The 18,239-nt window shown below is 42.9% G+C and overlaps 1 protein-coding gene across 6 annotated transcripts in view; it reads left to right on the forward strand.

Moving 5' to 3' along the window:
- The window catches only part of NCOA7 (nuclear receptor coactivator 7), a 101,230-nt gene that overhangs the window by 56,156 nt on the left and 26,835 nt on the right, over positions 1-18,239 (forward strand). For all 6 annotated transcript variants that reach the window (XM_069805180.1, XM_069805177.1, XM_069805183.1 and 3 more), the window contains 4 exons: positions 13,704-13,783; positions 14,654-14,761; positions 16,186-16,287; positions 17,321-17,446. In XM_069805180.1, coding sequence (XP_069661281.1) covers positions 13,704-13,783; positions 14,654-14,761; positions 16,186-16,287; positions 17,321-17,446 — 416 coding nt within the window. The remainder of the gene's footprint in view (positions 1-13,703; positions 13,784-14,653; positions 14,762-16,185; positions 16,288-17,320; positions 17,447-18,239) is intronic.

Consider the following 18,239-nt stretch of genomic DNA (forward strand, 5'->3'; position numbering starts at 1 on the left):
TGTTTCAGACCAGGGCCCGTTTAGTGCGGCATTTGTTCTCCCACAAAGGCCACACCTGGATGTCTGGGGAAGATTAAGAACACAGTGAATTTTGTAAAATTATCCACACTAATGTTCTCCTGTCCTTCGATGATTTTCAGCTGTTAGGCATCTTCTGAGCTGCTTGCAGTTTGTGCGTTTAGAGAGTGTTCTTCCATATGCTTACCTTGACTCTCCCTGGGCCTATGCAGGTTTCTACAATATCATTTGGTAAAGAGTGCACAGGTTTGTTACCATTTGCATGAAGAGCAGCCTTGCTCCTGCTGGCTTTGTTTGGTGGCCACTGGTTCTTGTAGAAGAAACTGAACAGTCAACCCCTACTCACCATCTCCAAGCCTTCTGTGATTTTTTTTTTGTACTCTTCTCTTTATAAAATACCCCCCTTCCATCATTTCCAGGCTGAGGAACTTTGGCATTCCTTACGTGTAATCTGTTTCGTGGCTTTCCTTGTCCTTGTTACCCTTCTCTGAACCTCCAGGACTCAGGATGCTGGGACAGGGGATGTTTTTGCTCTTAACTCAGATTCTCTGACTTGATTTACTGTGAGCTCTGTTTAGTACAGCTCAGGGAGGAAGCAAATTTTTGGGGACTAGAGGAGTTGTGAGAGACTCCTTCAGTTATAACTGTTCCTGAGGGGAGAAAAACCCAGAGCCTTATCCTAAATTACTTGTGTAAGTAATTGAAATATCATAGCAAAGAGTTTTGTCAGGCCGAGTGGGCTAGGAGATGGAAAGAAACAAGTGGAGATTAGAAATCAGGGATACCTTTTTATCAGTGGCAGTAATTACTGAGGCATAAAATTAAAAAGCGTTACAGTGGTATTACTGTCACTGGAGAAGAAATACCAGGATTTCAAATTTTCTAAATGTTACATTCTACTGTAGCAGTTACTCAAAGTAAGATTTAAGACAGTGACTTCTTGTGATCTATTCTGCAAAGGTCAGACTAGGGAATGACACAACTGGTGTTTGATCAGCTAAACCTGATCTCACTGCTGAAAGAACCAGGAGCATTTCCAAGGGCTGTCTGTTTTCCCAGGGCCTGAATTTTCAGGAAGAGTGAGCACTTACATTCTTAATTATATTTAAATGCAGATGCACTTAACATCTCTGAAAAGCGAGCCCTGAGGAAGGCAGGAAAGCTGTGGAGCAATTGGTCACATAGCACAAGGCGAGGCTGTGGCAGGTGTACGTGTGCAGGAGGGGAAAGGAAAGTGTCGGGAGAGTTAATGAAGAGAGTTGTCATATTTCTGCCGGGGATAATGAAGGGAAAAAGGTCTGCGTGGTTAGCAAGTTCTTCACTTCCAGGATCCACTGGCTCATCATGTTTGGGGTAGTTTGAACTTTCCCAGGTCTTGCCAACTGCCTGTTGGGTCTTGCGCTTGCTGAGTGTGGGTGCCCTGTGAAGTTACTCGGAGTGCCTCAGGGGATCTGCAGCTCGTTGGAGGTGATTTTGGTAGCTGTCTTGTCCTGGTGGAAAGGGTTGGACTCTCTTCCAGGTTTTTCTCTTCAACATTTCCTGGGAGGGCTGTCGACCAGGCAGACTGAATCCTTTGCCTCTTCCCCCACCCAGGTTTCCAGGACCTGCGCCCTTGGTGCCTGCGGAGCAGTTTTCTGCAGTACCCAGGTATATCAGTGCTGTAGTCTCTCTCCCCTGCACAGTGACTCCCTGTAGCTCTCTGAGGATCTCTGCCTGCAGGGAAGAGGCAGAATATTCTCTTTATAGTTTCAGACATGAGCTTTACATTTGTAAGATTTTTATCTCTTTAAGGCAGGAATTTTCATAAGCCAAGTACATAAGGAGCATGAGTTAGTGCATTTGAAATCATATTGCAAATCTTTTGATCTCCAAGCAGAGATGTGAGGGAGTCATTCTCAGGGAGTCTGTGTAACTCAAGCCTGGTATCCTCAAGGCACACTTTAATTTCTCTTCTTCAACAAGTTCCCCTATTGTGCTTGAAATACACTGTTGGAAGTTAACCTAAATGCTCTGAAAAGCAGAACTCCTTTAGCCTGCATTTAAATATAATCATACAAAGTTAAGCCAGATCTTTTTTATTTTGTAACACTTTCGCTCCCAATTTTCCACACTGATGTTTCCTCATGTCTCGTCAGTCTGTCATGATGTCTGTGAAGATGCGACTCGTCAGCTCACACTTGGGATCAGTACTGTGTATAAACTGAGTTGCTCTTTTCTATGGCTCCTGAGGATCTGTGTGATGAAGTGCTGGCAGTCAGCATCACATCAGATGCTGATATCATCTCCATACATGAAAATAGGGCATGTGTCCCATATGTTTAGAGTCTTTGTGATTTTTGTCTATGTCTTTAACCTATGACCTTGTAATCACCAACCAATAGACAAGGCAGTACAGCATGTTAATTTGAAGAGATGTTGCCCTGCTCAACTTAAAAGGCATAGCCTTCCCAGGCAAGCTGCTGTGTGTTCAAGCAGCAAAATGAATGAAGGAAAACAACATGTGTAGTGTTAACCATTTTCTAAAATGCACATGTCTTCTTTTGTGATGCCTAAGTATTACTTCTCTCAGCCCTGCTCCCTTGTCAGGTTGATTTTCCTTGCTCTGTATGTAGTGGATAGTCAGAAATTTTATGGTGGTACTTTTGTGATAGATGCATTTATGTACTGACACTTACCTGAACGGGATTCACAGGTAGTGCTGTCTGTCAGACCACAGAAAGACCAGTGGGCAGCTTTTCGTCCACCCATCTCCAAAGCACTCCTGAATCTACTTACACCCAAAGCAAGTAAAAATTCACTGAACCTTCGCTTTCTGCATCCCCTCATCTCTTGAAATAATCACCAACCCTTTTAACCTCCACCTTTGTATGAGAAACCTGGAACTAGCTCTGACTGTCACCATATCCCTCCCACAGTACGCTTTCATAAACAATTTGAGCCAATCTAAGGTGTCCACGCTGCTGCTAAAAGAGGATGTATGCGCTGCCCATCCTCCTCCTGAGCCCAGCTGCGTGGTTCCAGTCCTGGCCTTCAGCTGTTGCCAGCCCAGAGAGTCAGGAGCTGTTTTCCCTAGGCTGGCATCTAGCGACCTGGGCCAGTGCAGGGCTGGTGGCAGGAACACATGGAGGAAGGAGGTCGGTGGAATTGCCCCTTTTGGCAGCAGCTTCATGGTGAGATGGTTTAAGCTGCTTGTGGGGCTGTGCCCAAATCCAGTACTGCTCCAGGGGGACTAATATTGGGTCTGTTTTCAGGGGGAGCTATACAGAGTCATGTGCATACTGTCAAGGTAAATTCACTGAAGAAATTAAAGTTAGATGTGTGAAAGTGTTGATTTTTAAGCATTGCTTAGTCTGAAAAGTGTATCTGGTGTTTTTTCCTAAAACAAACAAACAAACAAAAACAACTAGAAAAACAAACAAAAAACCCCAACCAAACAAACAATGTACAGTTTAAATTACATGTTGGGGATTGTTAGTCTTTCTTAATGGAAGTCTTTGCTTTTTCTCATTCCCACCATTTTGTTTCTTAACCTGAATGAACTCCATCCAGCAGAGGCCAGAGAAAGGCAGTGTGAAAGCCTTCCTTCCTGCACCTGGATTTTCTTCAGTAACTGAAAACAGGATGTAGAATTTGCGTAAGAATTGGGTTCCTGACCACACAGTTAGATGCCAAGTGTCTGAACAGCTCGTCTGGACAGTGATAGAAAATAAGAACAACCTTCTCTATCTGATCGAAGGATACACGTGGCTTTCTTCTTGCAGTTCCCAGTAACACAGCATGTTTCTGTAGTGCGTTCAAAGATTGACATACATCAGCTATGCTGTGTGGTTTGATCCATTTATGCAGTATACATCTGCAGGTGACCAACTTAGCCAGAAAAGCTCTTTCACATGCAGTGAATAATGAGGGAAAATGCTATCCAAGGGAGCCCTTACCAGATACTTTATTACTATCTTTATCAGACTGATAATGTAGAGTTTTTTCCCCTGATTTTAAAGAAAACCAGGGGAAGTAATTTGTTCTATTTTTTTCATGTAATTCACCTTTCTGGGTTTTGGGACGTAGCTGCCTTCTCTGCTAAGTCTGTGGTCACTGTTGCTGTGTGGTATGACAGCTAAGACCCCACTGGCTGATAAATGTGGCAAAGCGCAAAATTCATTTTGTCCTGCAGCTCCATCTGGCTTTATCAGTGCACCCAAGAGGGCCTTTCTTCCTACACAAATACACAAGGAGAGCAGGATGTTTTAGAGGTAGATTGTCAAACACAGGGATCTTGGGGTAGATTGAATGGTCTTGAACTAGAAACTGGAAGAAGTGACGATAGATGGTATGAACAGCTTCTGATCTTGACTCTCCACATTTCTTATATATAAGTAAAGCAGAGCTCTGGATGAGGAGGAGGTTTCTGGATGCTGAGTCTGTGAATTGTCTTATGCAAGTTGATATTTCTGTGGAAGGTTGACTTAACATTGTTTATTTGTATAATGCTAGTCGTGCTAGTAGGGAACTAGACCAGACTGTTGTCAAACAGTCTGGAGTATGTAATAATGCAGTTTTGGGGTTCTTGTTGTGTGCATACCCAGCAAGTTGGTAGCAGCCCATGCTGAAGTTTTTATTGCTGCATCTTTGCTTTGGCTGTTATTCGCACTTCTTAGGTTGAAGATAGCACGTGTGCCTGCACGCTGTGTAATTACTTCCCTGATAGCTGTAGACCTCATGGATGGTAGCTATTTAGTCTGCCCTTAGGCAGTAGACATCCATTGCTTTCAGGCTGTCATTTGTGTAGCTGATAAATGTGGTTCGTAAGCTTTTGCTCTGAAGGAGGATAAAGCACTTAGCTGAAGATGTGGTATTTGGCTGCTAACAATGGTTAATCTAAGGTGGTGTCCATGTGAAGTAGGACTTTGGTCTGTCTTGTGGACAGCTCAGGTGAACATTGTGCTCCCAAGTCCATCTTATATAGGCTGTTGGAGGTCGGTGAAATAGCAGTGGGGAGAGACAGTTATTAGTGGTAAATGAAAAGTAGGTCAGGAAGAGTCCATGGCTTTGATGACACCACGAAGCAGTTATCCAGGGCGCATAGAAACAAGCTCCTGTCACAGAAATGATGATCACTTCCTACTGTTAGAGGCACGTCAGTATTTCACTGTGACTATCCAGGGCCAGAATAAATACATGGTTACAGTTACTTCCACAGTAAGTATAGTTAGATCATGTATGCAAAATGCAGGAGAGCACTTGCAAATATTTTCCCATCTGAAATTTTCTGTGGATTTCCTTTTGAATGTCACACTTAAAGTTTTGTGTAACAAGATCTCCTTTTGTTTCACCGCTGCTTTGTCTATATGCAGGAGTGTGCAGAAGGAGACCTGGCTGTGGAATGGAAGGCTAAAATTATCTCACGTGTCTTTGTATCCAGACAGCATCAGTGGGAACTAAAGACAACCTTCAGAAAAAAAACTGCGATAACATATTTCAGATATAGGACTGATAGTGAAGGGAGAAAACAATTGTCCTTTTCTAAAGGAAAGAATAGAGTTAGGACCTGGATCTACCACCCAACTGCTTCAGCTGTGATGGGGCTGATTTTTACAGATGCTCCTACCCTTCCTCATTCCCATCACCTCATTCTCCCCCTGTCCCATCCCTCCCTCCGCTCTCTCATCATCAGTGCTGACACCAACTTGGTTAAATGCCACCCTGTCCTGGGAGGATTAGGCAGGTTGGGATGAGGTGAGAGTTAATACATTAGTGTAGGATGAGCAGAAACTAAAGCTAGGAAACTACTGTTTTAAAGCATAATCCAAAAAATTAAGCTCCCCAGAAGTGAGGACTTGTTTTTTATATGATAATAAGGATAGATCCAAATTGTACACTGTTGCATTTTGAAATAGAGTTGCCCAGGCTAAAACCCCGCATATGAATGCAATTCATGGTGAAAAGCACTCTATAAAATGTCTGAAAAGGTAATAGGAGCAAGATTAACTCTGCTGTTAGGATGTATAACTTGTAATTCCATGATGCTTACATTACCATGACCTATTTCTTAACTATTGGTCTCTACCCACAGAAGTACGTCTGTTTTCTGTCTGATAGGAACAATATTATTGGTTCATCTGAATCCTTCCTGGGACTTCAGACAGCACCTAGAGCGCACGCTAGGAACCCTCTGCCTTTGCTGGACACCCTCTGCACGTCCTCCCTGCTCACAGCACTGCACATCCTCTCCTTTAAACTTCCTTTCTGACTGTACTGTTCAATATAAAGAGTCTTCTAGTTCTAGTCACCCCTCTTCAGTGCTTCTTCCTGGGTGCCCAGCGACACGCTGCTTCAGCAATACTCTTAAGTTTCAGTACATTTCAGCTGCTGCCATATTGTTTTCCAGCTGACATTTAGAGCTAAAGCTCTGGGCTGTTGGCTGCATCTCACTCTTTCTTTACAATAATGTGTCAAATTTTCCTCTTGACCTCCCTCTGAAATTGAGTGGTGGGTTTTTTTTGGTTTGGGGTTTTTTGTTTGGTTTTTTTTTCCCTTTTCCTAAACCTCAGTGACCTTTTAAACTAGATCTTTCCTCCTACTACTTTTCAAGCAGATCATCACAAAGGAAACTTAGAATGCAGTGGTGCACATCTTGCCATCTTAAACACAAGAGATGCATAGCTGCCTGGAGCTTGGCACTCTTGATGAGTGCTCATTCCCCCTGCGCTGTCCCTGCAGGGCTTGTGTCTCCTGCTCCATGTCCACCTTGTTCAAGTGCCAGCAAAAAAGCGGCAGTGAAGCTGCCCTGGACAATGTCTCCTTGCAAGGCTCCTGGTGGGAGGAACCCTGCTGCAGGGAGGCCCTTCACCCTCGCTCAGCTGGAGGTCTTTTTGGGTGTGCAGGCACGCCTGCGTGTCCCATTGCCCAAAAATACCTCATTGCCCAAGTACGGGTGCTGTCTGTCCTCTAGCCCTGTGCATGGCTGCAGGGGAAGGATGGCAACGGGTCCTTTCTTGCTTTGGCTGTGGTGGGAGAGGGTTGCTTTGCATTTCAGTGCAGCGTGTTCAGGTGGCACGTAGCATCGCTTTGTGCCTCTGCAAAGGAGCTAAAGCCGCATTTTGGGGAGGAAGGAGTAAAAAAAAAGAGGGAATTTAAGTTCCTTGAAAATATTTGCAGTTTTTTATGTAGAAGCTGCAGTATATGAATATTGCATGAATATCAATAGCCAAATTCTTATTTAAATCTGCCTTAAAATACCTTCTCCATTTATAACAGAAGGAGTTACTACTTTTTTTATATCAGTTCTTTGAACTGCTTGTCATTTTTGTTGGGGCCCTGTATTTTTTGGTGATCTCCTTATTCCTTTGAAAGACTTGCTTGGAAGATAACTAGTGGAGAATCACAATCAATATTTATTGAGAACAGAGAAAAGTTGTTCAAGGCATAGATATTTCAGAGTCCTGTGCCTGGATTTGTATTGATCAGGGAATTGCTATTCTCCTATGGCAGGAGAAGTTTCACTGATGAAGGGTCACGTGTGGTCGTGATGGGTAACAGCTGCCTTTTTGTTTCAAGTGACTTCAGCAGTAGAGAAGGAGGGGAAGCTAAATGATAATATGATTCAGTAGAGGAAAATATGCAGAAGTAAAGGTGAGGGCTTGGCAGGAGGCTGCGGGAAAAGTGGGAAGCAGAACAGAAAAACAAATGCCTGAGATGGTGGGATGTTGTGGGGGTTTTTTGTTTGGTTTTGTTTCTTTTTCTTCTCCTCTTAACATGGTAGCACTCCACTACCCAGTCTGGGCAGGGAGTGTTTGTGTCTACCTTGCTGCCATTTCCTCAGGGAAGTAGGTCTGCTCAGGTGGCCAAAAAACCTTTTGATGGGTGTGCACCCCAGCTGCTGCAGATGGCTAGAGGAGGGAATGGGGCTGGGAAAATGTCTCTTCCTAGAAGGCTGCTGCAGCCTCTGGTAAGTGCTGGAATGTCAGAGTGGGTGGAGGGTGTCCCAAAACACGGGTCTGGCCTCTGCGGTGGTGGGGTTCACCCACGCTTGACAGGAGTTGAAAGAAAGACCTTTTATTTAAAAGTAATAATTTTGATGTGAATGCTGTTCAGTTTACTTCGAGAGCCATGAGAAGAGCCAGAAAGGTGCTTGTGGAGATGTGATTAAATCATCCTGTACATAACAGCATTGCTGAAAGTTATTAAAATGTCAGTCTAGAAAGTAGAAATGGAAAAAATTGTTCAGATAAACTGGTTTGTCTTCCTCCTTCCTCGTCTACCAGCCCAAGCAGGACTTTCATATTCTTGAGGTCTCAGCATCTCACTAGAATGACTTAAGTGATACTTATTGTACTCCATCTCTGTCAAGATAGTTGGTATCAGGCCTCATTCACTGATAAGGGAACTACCCCAGGAAGCCTTATTTGCTTAATTTCTTATCAGTACTCTGATAAGGTTACTCCAAGTGATAACTGTTCTCCCCTGAATTTATTGCATTTCAGATTCTTGTAAGCTGCCTTCAGGTTTTCACTTCTTGGTCCTAGTGCTTGGCTAGACTGTAGTAATATAGTTTTATTTCTTCTAACAAGCCTGTCATAGAGACGTAGGACTGGAATTTCCTAAACCAGCAGTGATGTACTCAGCAATGTGGAAAAATATGACTAGTATCTTACAGTTTTAATGGAACCCTCATTATGTCATTGCAGAAATGAATGGGGTTTTTGCATCTTAAAATCTGCTTTTGGTTTTCCTTCCTCCATTGCAAAAAAGATATAGTAGGAGAAGAAAAACTAACGAGAAGGACAGCCTGTATGATCAGAGAAATAGGAAGGAGTCTAAAGTATGCTAGTATTAGTCAGTCTGAAAAAGTGAAATAAGTAAGAGAAGATGTTGGAAATCTGTGACATTGTGAATGGTATGCAGAAGGTGAATAAGGGCTATTTATTTTTTCACCCTTAAAATAACATTAATTAGGGTGCTCAATGAAATTAATTGAGTATAAAGTGCAAGAAAGGAAGCACTACTTTATGTAGGACATCACGGTACTGTGGTGTTCATTGGCATAGGACCAGTGTGGAGGTCTTGAAGGGACTGGGCAGTTTAGTGGATGCTGCTCTTCTACCGTGGGAAATCCATGATTTCTAGAAGCCAAGGGGGCTAGTCAGGGGAAAGATTTCTCTATTTACATGCCATCTAAGTGTTTGGTAAGACAGAGATTAATGAGTAAAATGGACTTTTGGTCCAAGTATGCCATTATCTCTATTCTCTCAGGCTACTGAGTTTGTTTACCTGCTGTGGGAAGTGGTCAGTCCTTTGGCCCCTTGTTTACTTCAGCATTACTGCTTGCATTACCAAACATCAGCCTGATGGCTCAGGAACTGTCAGGCAGGTTCAGCTGTCACTGCCAGCACTGCAAAACCTCACGCTGATTTTGGCTGGCGGCAGGTTAGTCTGGAACATTGGTGGGGATGGTATTGTCTTGCCGTGGCATGTGGTATGTCAGTGTGAGCAGCCTGGGATTCTGTTGATGCTTCTTGACCTATTCTATCTACTTATACAGCTATTTACATAGTTGCAGAGGTGTAATTCTCCTATCATGTGTCAAGGTCTTTTGGATGATAAACTGATTGACCTCTTTGTCATACTCCTTCAATAGTTGCTTTCCAAATTATTCCTAGGTAACTCTTTTTTGTAAAGTTTCCCACAGCATTGCAAAATGAAATATGAACAGTCTGCTAGGAAACTGAGTTAGGTATAAATATATCAATAAGGGCAGAAAAATTCCTATTTTAAACCTGTCTGTTTTCAGTAGGCCTGTATTTTCTTGCCTGTTCTCACTTGGCATTCTTCTTCTCATTGCTTATTAATTTTACTATTTTTATATAATTCTTACTTTACATGTTTCCTGAAATCACAGAGAGGTTCAGTCCACCCACTCTGCCCTTTTCCTAAAAATGCAGTGTGATCAAATTTGCATCAACACCTAGTCAGTTCTCATGGCTGTACGATCCCATCTTCAGTGTACGTGCAGTGTAGGAAAACTTGGGAGGCAGAACCGTGAGTCACTTCACCACTAAGCAAATGTCCAAGTTCAAAAAGTAGCCAGTGGCATGTATTTTAAAGCCTGTAGAGAGGTGCAGCTCTTCCATCTAGTTCTGTCTGAAAGAAGTGTGGTTACCGAGGACTCCATCATGCCTGCATGTGCTCTGGGTGCCCTTGGGACTACTACTAGAGCTAACTGCCTTCAGATCAAGTCAGAAAATGTTTGGCTTCCTGAAGGAAAAACGAGAGAGAATAAGGGAACTGGGGAAATAGTATATTGTGGTGTTTTGTTTGCTTTGCCAGGCTTTCCACCCCCTCCGCTGTAACCATTCATGTAAAGCATAATTTGTGACCTTGGCCTCGCTACGTGTACAGTAAGTGGGGTTAGCAGTACCTGTTAGATTTAATGGATTTATTGGAACTTTTTCCTCTGAAGGTCTGAATTTTTTAATTTATTATTTTAAATCGGTATATGCACAATTAAAAACGTAGACTAGTTAAGACTTTTCACTATTCAAAGTGATACGATGTGGTTTGGAATTGCCAAAGCCTGCCAAGTAGTTATGCTCAGTATAAGGACAGTGTCCAGAACCCCTTGCTGGTGGGATTTAAAAATAAAAGGGGGGGGGGGGCAGGGCAGAAAAGAAAAAACTATCCAAACAAGAAGTGTCAGAATTTGGTTTCAGAAGACAGCTAGGTTCACAGACTGTGACTGCTTTTAGCCTTTAGCTAAACAGGCTATATAACATATATTCTTGCACATAGATGTGAAAGAAAAGCAAGTTGTCTAATTGTTGGGCTTATTTAGGATTTGTTAACCTTTATTGGCAAAAGAAGGACCATTTTATGTTTAGTCTAAACGTGGCTTGTCTTCTGAACTTTTTCTCTTCTACTTGTCTGTACAGTTTTGGGTTTTCAACTATGTGTGAGTATCTAACTCACTCTTTTGTATTGCACCACGGCGTGTTGGGGACCCTACTAAACAAACAGACCCACATTCTTGTTGGCCAAGAACTAGAGTGTACTTCAGGTTATAACTTTTCACTGGATAGTATTTCTTAATCTCCAAACTTTGCAGCCTATGCAATTAGGAGGACCTGAAAAATCCAGTGTATTTCACAAGGGAGGCGGGGAGAGAGATGAGGGAGAGAGGAACATCCCCTCCCAGGTAGGAAGGTGTAGAGGAGAAAGTTGTCCATACTGCTAGAGTATTTTGTGGTCGTCTTGTGCCACAGTGGCATGGTGATTGCTGTCCTGGTCAGCTCTCAATCGCCATCCCACCTTCCAAAGACAAAGCTTTGGAACAAAAATGTTTAGCTAATACCAAACATCATAAGCCTTGCAGAGAAACTGCTTTTATTGCATATTGTTATTTCTCACATACACAGACTTAATTGTTTCACATTCAGCAGGTACAAAATCTTTTTCTCTCCCTCTGTACATCTCTCTGGGCTACTTCATTTTTATTGCCCCCACCCACACCAAGGTCTTAACCAACGCATGTCTAGTTAGTATGAAATAGTTGTTCTTAACTATTGCCTGACTTGTGTGCTGTTTCAGAGCTAAGCAGGAGTTAATACATCTGAGAACTTAGCTACTTTTTCCAGCTAGACCAAACGATTTACTAGAAGATGAAGCCTACCTGTAAACCTTTCTTGTCTCTCTCCAGTGATGGGTCGCAGGCAGCTTAGGTAGTTTGCCTGCATGGGTATGATACATAGTTCTAGTTATCCTGGAGTAGTTGAAGTGGCATCTCCTGAGTAGTGCAAAATGGCGTGAACTCACTCGTTGTTAGTTGAGGGAGTTTCTTCAGGCAGGATTGTGTCCATATTGGCAGCTGTACATAAATAATGGATTAAGGAAACATCCAGTATTTGCCACTTCTTTGTCTGTCGTAATGGCGTTGTGTTTCTGATGGTTTAATACTGTGCCCTGCTAACATTGTCATTACCAATTTTTCCATCCTTCACCATAGACTGAGGAAGATGGTGTGACAATGGGGGAAATACAGCTGGCCAGAAAAAGGCAGCAAGAATGCTAATTTTAAAAGTGGTACTGTGTGTCTCCAGTCTCGGAGATGAAATGTCTGGGTGATGTTCCAAAATGCTAACAGGGAAAAGCCAGCGTCTTCCTGGCCTTCTCTTCCTACTTCTGCCCTTCATGCCACGTGTACTATCCACATGCACTTAAATTGTGTGTGTTTAGTCCCTGTGCGCTTTCCACCTCTACTGTCCGGTGGGAAGAACGCCTTTGCTGTCTGTCGTATCGCTCACCATGGCACTTCTCACGACCGCATCCCTGGCAGGTAGTGGGTGAGGTGCGCCGGCGTAACGCCCGGGTGTATCTTCAGGGCTCTCGTGAGCCTCTCGTGACTGAAGGAGACGGTCTCTGACCGTGTAGCCTCTGGAAGACGCCGAGGCAGCCCCCAGCACTAATCTCGCTGTGGAAACGGGCGGGCAGAAGGCTCAGGTGCAGCGTGCTTGTGGGCCCCTCCTTTCTTCTTGTGTACATTACAGTGGGGCAGGTGAGTCCTCGCCCTTCTTTTTACTACCTGCCTCTGGCTCTCTGGAAATAGCAAAGGCTGCAGCAAAGCCTGAATGCGAGCCAGAAGCCCTGCGCTGCCATTCCCCATCCTTTCCTCCCCGATCTCCTTCCAGAGCTGCCGGCTTGGGCTGCGGGAACGCTCCCCCCAGGCGGGCAGCGTCTCCCTGCTCCTGGCCCCGGCCGCTGGTTTTGCTGGGCCCAGCCCTGCCTCGCCATCTCGCCTCTCCCCGTCTCGGCTGGGCTGCAGCACCCTGACGGAGGCAGCAGGACTTTTCCGAGGGGCCGGGGCCAAGCAGGCTGGACAAGCGGGGCAACCATGCGTGGCCTCTCCACGTCCCGGCCCCGCTCGTGGAGCTGGGCCTGCGTGTCACCCTCGCCTCCGCCAGGTACGTGGGTCCGGGGGGTGAGCCTCGTGGGGCTGGGGCTGGCTGGGCAGCTGGCGTCCGCCCCGATCCTTGGCTTCCCTCACCCTCTGCTCCGGTAGGAACTGGAAATAGTTACCCTGCTCACGCTGCTGAGAGCCTTTCGGGTCCTGCAAGGGTTTCTGCAAGTGCAGTGAGTTTTACGTACTGCAGCTGACGGAAAATGTCTTCTGAACAAGCTTTTATGCTTTCTGATGCTTGACTGTATACTGTGTGTGTGTGTGTGTGTTGCAGAACTCTTGCCATGCTTTTACCCTCAGAGTTTAAAATTTGATGTACTGGTGGTGAAGTGGTGGTTAACCAGTATTTGTTGTGGTTGCAGCGATGCAGTAGCAGCACATACATTCATCTGCTGGTTTCTACCCCAGCCTTGACAGCAGCTCATCACACAAAGTGCTTGTATCTGACAGGTGAATGCATAGGAATCACAGAGAAAAACACGGGAGCAGTTCTGAGTTGATATGGTATCGTGTATACATTACTCTTGCAGAGTTCCTGAATGATTACTAAACCTGCTGTACTTGATGAAGTTTTGCTTGCCTTGCAGTGCAATTTTAAGGCCTAACAGATATTTTTGATGTGTTCTCTTGTTCCTGTTCACAGCTGTGATTTGCACATCCTGTAGATCTCTTTCAAAACATGTTGATAGGTGAACATCTTGGAAGTCAATTACTTGAATAATTTTTTTTTTCTCTTTAGATGACAATCAAAACAAAAGCAATGAAAAGAAAGAGAAAAAAATGGTTTCTCAGAAACCCCATGGTACCATAGAATATACTGTAAGTATTGCTGTGCGGTTTGTTCCTGTCTGCTTTTTGAAAGTGGAGTTGTTGAGGCCGACAGGGAGCCAGTGGCACAAAGCTCAAAGCAGTGAATACTGGCTGCAGTTTGTACTTATCTCAATAAGGATTGCTCCAAATATCATTGTATGGGGAGAGCTAGGCCCACATCCTGAGCCACTGTTCAACCCAGGTCTTCTGCCTCTTCTCACAGCTGACAGTTCTATTTTTACTTCTCCACTGTGGCTCTTCAGTAGAGAATCGGTTTTGTTATTCTGAAAAATACTTCTATTCCACAGCATTGCTTAGGTCATCAAGTGGTTGGCCTATGCTCGGTCTCAAGATGATGTGAGACCCCTTTCTCTAAGCCGGAGCAGGGCAGCAGTGTGCTGCCGTGGCGGCTCAGAGGACTAGTTCTGCCCAAAAAGTCTTTGTGTGAGCCAGCCAGGTCCCTGAACGGGGGCTGCACCCCTCTCTCTGTCATGCAGAGCGACTGTGGAAGGCAAGCGTCCCAGCTGGGAACTGCACAAATGCCTGGTGTGCTGCGACTGCTGAAGGTGTAATGAACTTTCCAGTGTGTGTCCTTTCCCCAGTTGCCAGACCAGTTCGAAATAAGGTGGTGCTGCTTTAAAGTTTTGTGAGAAAAGGAGAGGGACATCTGTAACACCTCTCCATTTTATCTAGTGTATAGTATGAGAGAATATTTTTTTTTCTTTTTATTGATACTGGCTTATCATGTAAGCTATTAAACAGAGGGTGTGTTGAGATGATCAAATTTACTCTCTGCAAACAGTCTGTTAGATGGTTTTAGTTCAGCTAGTGTGCTGAATGTGTTCACTATGGTATCTTAAGCTTCAACTCTTTCTTCAGGCTGGAAATCAGGACACCATAAACAGCATAGCATTAAAGTTTAACATCACCCCAAACAAGCTTGTGGAGCTCAATAAGCTTTTCACGCAGACGATTGTGCCAGGCCAGGTAAATCTTTTATGTTTTTTTAATACCTGAAACCTGATTATTTGCTATGTATTTAAAAGCTTTTTACTACTTTCACATATCTTTTAGGTACTTGGATACAAGGATAATGGACAGTAATTTAAATCCCTCAAAGGGGAACTCACTAGATCGTTACCTGGAGTGCGGGGGGGGAGCTTTGTAATTGCCATATCTGACTCTTGTTATTTATTTACTGGCACTAAAGCTTAAAGATGACTGGGAAGCTCAAGAGGGTAATGTAGCTGTTGCAAGAGAGTTGAGTTCTTGGGAAGCCTAGATAAATGCTATATATAATACATTAAAGCATTAGAGAGTTAGTACAGTAATTGAAATGGCTCTTTGCCTTTACGTTGGGGATGAGTCAGTCTTCTGTAAGATGAGAAATAAATGGAGATAGACTGTTTTGGGGAGAGTCAAGTAATGGAAATGCAAATGTGAAGGCTAACACCTGGTTCATGAAGAGCAGAGCTCTACTTCTGCTTCACAGACATTAAGAGATTGAAGTGTCCTGATCTGCACATGGGGAAACTGAGGCACAAAGAGATGGCGTGACTTGCCTAAGAATACCCAGCAGACAAAAGCTGGGATAAGGAAAATGGTTTTATTTTTCTGAACATTTTTAGTTTAAAACTAAACTGTGAACATTTTTTTAACTATAGAAGTATCTATCTTTGCTCTGACACTTGCAACAAATGACTCTGTTTTTATTGGGGTGGAGGTCCAAAGCTGTACTGCAATTTTAATGCTGCTGTACTAAAAGTCTGGGATGTTCACTGTGAGGGAATGTGAAAGTTCAAACAGAGCATTTTATTTTTATATACACTTGTATTTGTGTAAGTTGTTCTTTTTTCTTTTAAATGTAGTACGTGATGCTAAAATGCTGGTTCATATAAAGAATATTTTCTTAAATTTGGAGAGGCAAGTATGTTTTTGGAAACAGACAACCTATAGTCGAGTGTTATAAACTTGTAGTACTAAAAATCCCCCATCTTCAGCAGTGGCCTTCTCTTTGGGCCAGAGTTTCCTGTTAGAAGTTAATGACTATTAATAGTCATTTTACAGTTACTGTTTCTGTAGTTGTGATAGTCGCACAACAACCTGGGATTGTAAATTTGGGGGGGGGGGAGGGGGGAACCAAGGAGGTTCTCATTCTATGGAAAATGTTATATTTTCTTGCCTGTGCTGCAAAACAAAATGTAGAGGTAGATCCTGTGATTAATTAGACCTGCACGTGCCCTGCCATCACCACCTATGAAGAAGGACTCTAGAATAAGTAGTTGTTAAGGAGTGCATTGCAATCACGAGTGATCCATATTGGGTTGTCTTTCTAGTAGAACGTAGTATTTATAGTGAATTACTTTTTAAAGCTTGTGTCTCACTGTTTTGACATATATGTTTGTATTTAGATTCTCTTTGTGCCAGAGACAAGCGCTGCAAGGCTGTCTTCTTTCAGTCCTGGTGCTCCCGTTTCTCCTTCATCATCAGATGCTGAATATGATAAACTCCCTGTAAGTCAAACATTGGTTCACTGTTCACAAAATAATTTCTGATTCTGAAGTTGAGATTCAAGGCTGTGTAAATAACAGGTTTTTGAGGTTACAGTTCAGACCTTGTCTGTAGTGTATTGAGTAACATTAATTTGCTGTACTACAAAATTTACCATCTCTTTAAAAATATTCCAAATTAAGGGAATTCTGAGTGTAGAAACCCAGTACAAGTTCTGTTGGGCCCAGATTCTATCAAAGCAGTTGAAAATGGTATAGTGTATAGTTTTTAAAGAGCAGAAAGTTAAATATGAAGAATTATTTAGTGTTTCACCCTGGAGATTTCTATGCTGCTCTGCAGTCCAGAGCCTTGATCCTGCATTGGGATCCTTGAGCACGGAGGCTGTTAATTTAGTCTGAGCAGTCAGTTTCTTTTTAGTTAAGCGTATTATGGTGGTACCCGTATATAGACTTGTCTTATATGGACAAGGTTGAGGGATTTCATCTTTGTGAAAGGCCTTGGAATAGCTGATCTTTCATCTTCCGTAGAAGGGTGATTGGCCATGATGATTTTACATAGTAGTTTTAGGCAGTTTAGCTGTCCACCTGCTGATGTTAAAGCAATTAGACATTTCAAATTTCAAAAGGAAAGTGGAGAGAAGCCATGAGTGAATAACTGTGTTTAACCTTAGTTTTATGCCTGTGTGCCACCTGCATGGGGAATCACACCAGTGCGCTGTGTGCAGAAGCCTTCAGTGTAGGTGAGGTGGCAGTACTGGCCCTCTCTTAATGAGAGTACCTCATTAAGAAGGAGAGCTGGCTTGCCTTGGCATTTTTTAATTTCTTGCCTATTATTTGTATGGAGGTTTATTACAATGTTATGAGGTTTTTCTTCCATACAGGATACTGCAAGAAGTGTACATACATAAATGACCACCACTTCTCCTCCTTAAGCAAAAGGAAAATAGTTGGTCAAGCCTGGCCTTTTAGTTGCCCAAAATCTAAAAGTATATGATTCTGGTGTTGTTGCTCTGCACTGAACTTTTTCTTTTTTAAGGATGCTGATTTGGCAAGAAAGGCCTTCAAACCAGTTGAGAGAGTCTTGTCTTCTACTTCAGAAGAGGATGAGCCTGTGGTTGTTAAATTTTTAAAAATGAATTGTCGTTACTTCACAGATGGTAAGGTAGGTGAAACCTGGCTTTTGGGCATTGTTTGAGATTCTTTAAAAGCAAAATCTGTTTGGCTAAGTAAAAGATGAATACTGAGGGAGTCAAACGTGCTCCATGTTTGTGAAGAACATAAATGTTATGGTGGCTTTATCTATCACTGCTGTGTTTATTGGTACCATGGTAATATGCTGTATCATTTTGTTCTTTCAATTGTTTAATCTGTTATGATAATTGCTTTATGAAAGAATAGCTCTTCTACCCATCTTCATTCCCTTACCATGTCATACCAGAATTATCTGTTTAAGAGTGTATTGCTAGATACACAGAGAAAACTGCACTTTAGAGTTAAGACGTGTCAAGATTAGTTGTCCAGTTCCATCAAATTGTGCAACAGCTTTATAAAACGAGCACATGCCTATCTATTTCATTTATGACTTTAAGCTAAATTTTAACTGTTTCCAAAGCAGTGTTTCCAAATATGTCCATCTTGCTTCTGCACTTGCTAATGAATGTCATGCAAACCCTAATAAAAAGATAAATATTGCATGATACAACCTTTTTTTTTTTCTTTCTTCTTGCAAGCATTCTTCTAACATATGTGTTCCCACTGGGACTGCAACCCTAAATTTTACAGCAGCTGTTTTAGAAGTGAAAGCACAAAGCTTGGGCAGTATTTTAACCCTCTTCTTCTCAAGGTTGCAAGACACTGTCTTCTTGAACTGTCTACTTTGATTTATCTGCTCTTGTTGACTGATTTCAGTTAAATGTCTGCATGTTTGGATTTTCAAGTTCTCTGGAATTTATAGC

The sequence above is a fragment of the Haliaeetus albicilla genome, chromosome 17 (genome assembly GCF_947461875.1).
Source record: "Haliaeetus albicilla chromosome 17, bHalAlb1.1, whole genome shotgun sequence".
NCBI lineage: Eukaryota > Metazoa > Chordata > Aves > Accipitriformes > Accipitridae > Haliaeetus > Haliaeetus albicilla.